The sequence below is a fragment of the Bison bison genome, unplaced genomic scaffold, assembly GCF_000754665.1.
Source record: "Bison bison bison isolate TAMUID 2011002044 unplaced genomic scaffold, Bison_UMD1.0 scf7180017864375, whole genome shotgun sequence".
Taxonomy (NCBI): Eukaryota; Metazoa; Chordata; class Mammalia; order Artiodactyla; family Bovidae; genus Bison; species Bison bison.
In genome coordinates, this window is record NW_011494947.1 from 6,348,260 (window position 1) to 6,350,768 (window position 2,509).

The following is a 2,509-nucleotide window of genomic DNA, read 5'->3' on the forward strand; positions in this document are numbered from 1 at the left end:
ATTCCACAAAACCCACCTCTTTAAAACAATACCATCAAAAATATATCTTTTGATGTTAGAAAGTCCTCAAGAGGATATTCACTCATAAAGTTCAATTTGAGCCCCATCCACCAGGTGTATGGTTTGACTGTATGCAATTCTCTTACAACTCTTCACTCTTAGCTCAGTGCCACTTTATTCAAAATTGTTTCAATTTTTAGACAAATTTCCAGTTTGTACATCTTGCTCCTACCCTCCACCATAATGTCACTATTTTAGCAATGATTTCAGGCTGACAGCATAGCATACCAAACATTAAGTGGTAGGGCTAGGACTTCCCTGGTGGTCCAGTGGCTAAGACTCCCCACTCCCAATGCTGGGACCTGGCTTCAATCCCTGGTTAGGGAACTAGATCCCACATACCCCCAACTAAGACCTGGTGCAACCAAATAAGTATTTTTTAAAAAGATGTAGGGCGGTCGCTTTCTACACTGCTTTACTGAAGACTAAAAAGAATGGCAGGAGTGCCCTGCACTTGGACTTTTAAGCTGTCTCCCCGTATCAGTCTCAGCCTAACTAAACAGACACTTACTCACATAGTGTATATGAAGTACTCCCTAACTCCAGTGCCTGAATATTTATAAATTCACTCATTTAGCTAAGAACTTTTTGGTATTTTAAGTAATAGAGTTGAACCCTCTCATAACCTAGATCCTTAATGCATTAATGTGCACTTCCCAGATCAGACCCAGCCCCAACATGACTCCACAAAGTGCTCAATAAAGGATACCAGGAATAAAAGGATAAATAATAAAAGGATATCAGTTCAATAAAGAAAATTGAATTTTATTATGTTTAATTTTTCACAGGAAATAGGAACAACAGTGATTTCCTTTTCTTGCTCTTTTAGGAAATCACAAAATTACTTCTGATAATTGGCAATTTCCATAAACTGGTGTTTACTTATCCCATTTCCACTTGCCAAAGCCCCCAAAGATCAAAACTAATTTGCTAAACATGGAAAAGGCATCAAAAAAAGAGAAAACAAACAAACTTTAGAATGTCTAGGACGAAAGTGTCCAAGACTTGAAGCAGGTTTTATAATTCCTGCCCTCACAAATTGTTGTTTTCAGGCTTGCTGAACTGCACTTTGATTTCGCTCCCATCGATTGGAATCACAAGCTCCTTCCTAGGGGGAGAAAATGGCAAATATTCAGTATTTGGAGTTGTGGACAGAATTAGATAAACGATGTACATTTTATGCTTGTTTTAAAATGTGTATTCTCCCAAATGCCCAGGGAACATACTTTTGTAATACCCAGTTCCAGGCTCTCTTTAGGGAGAATTTTCCTTTGTGCGCAAAATTTATGGGAGCGCTGAAAAACTCAGTATTCAATATTAAGCGTTTTTAATGCACTATTTAAGAATCAAGATTAAATGCACAGAGACTTCCCTGGTGGTCCAGTGGCTAAGACATCTCGCTCCCCAGGCAGGGGGCGCAGTTCAATCCCTGGTCAGGGAGCTAGATCCCAGGTGCAACCAAATAAATATTTAAAGACTAAACGCGCAAAATTGCACGACCACCAAATTATCTAAAATTTTAAATAAAGGCAAGATTCAATCCTGTACTTGCACAACCGGGTCTCACTCGCCTCCCACTGACCTAAACCCCGATCCAATGAAACGTTATTCACCGAAACCTACGTTTCCGGAGTTAATTCACTCACTCACCGCACCGCCCCAACCTGAGAGCCCAAGGGCCGGCAGCCTCCAAGGGCTTCGAGCCCCCCACCGAGTTCGGGCTCTGGGGGAAGGGACAGCGCCAAAGGCGTCGGAAAAAGAGCCCTAACGTCCCAGAACATTTTGGGCGCCTCCAGAGCAAGCCACTTACCGAGCGAATACATTGGGGTACTGGCTGCGCTGGAAAACGCTCTCCAGCTCCTTCAGTTGCAGCCGGAGGAACGAGCAGCGGCGGAAGCGTGGCTGCCTGTCCGAGGGCTGCGGATCCTCCGCGTCCGCCACCATCGCCTCCTGTGGAAGCTCCCCCTCTTCGCCGCCGCTGCCCTTCTGGATCTCGTAGACCATGGGGTCGGGAGCTCCCGCCCCAACCTGGTCCTGTTCTCCTGCTGCTGCTTCCGCTGCCGCCGCTCCCGGCTCAGGTTCTGATCCCAACTCCTCCTCGACGGCGGCACTTGTTGCAATGCCCGAGACCTCGGTGGGCTTCGTATCTGGAAAGGAAAAAGACAAGAAGTCTGGGCGTCGGAGCGCCGAGTGTGCGGGGCGGCGGGAGGCGCAGGCCCGCGACCCGAGAGGCGACGGCGACCGCGCCGCAGCCGCGTCCCGTTCACTCGCCTCTCCCAGGGAAAGGGCCTTTCCCTCGAGCTCGCCAGAGGACCTATCCCGCTCCGGGCACTGACCGGGTTCTTCCTGGAGCTCGTCGACTCCTTCGTGCGGGCGTCCGGGCTCACGGTCCATGTCGCTAGCGCTGTTCAACCAGCTGTGCGCCTCGGCCGACTCTACGCTGTTGACG

General features: G+C 48.1%; 1 protein-coding gene across 1 annotated transcript; it reads right to left on the reverse strand.

Annotated features, from left to right (window-relative positions):
* Positions 1 to 807: 807 nt before the first annotated feature.
* LOC105000864 (rhox homeobox family member 1) lies at positions 808 to 2,503 on the reverse strand. Its single transcript, XM_010856932.1, has 3 exons — positions 2,397 to 2,503; positions 1,871 to 2,207; positions 808 to 1,168 (listed from the first exon to the last, which is right to left on the reverse strand). Exons 1-3 carry the CDS (start codon positions 2,452 to 2,454, stop codon positions 1,093 to 1,095), a joined length of 471 nt encoding a protein of 156 aa, XP_010855234.1. The 5' UTR covers positions 2,455 to 2,503; the 3' UTR covers positions 808 to 1,092.
* Between the last annotated feature and the right edge of the window lie 6 nt (positions 2,504 to 2,509).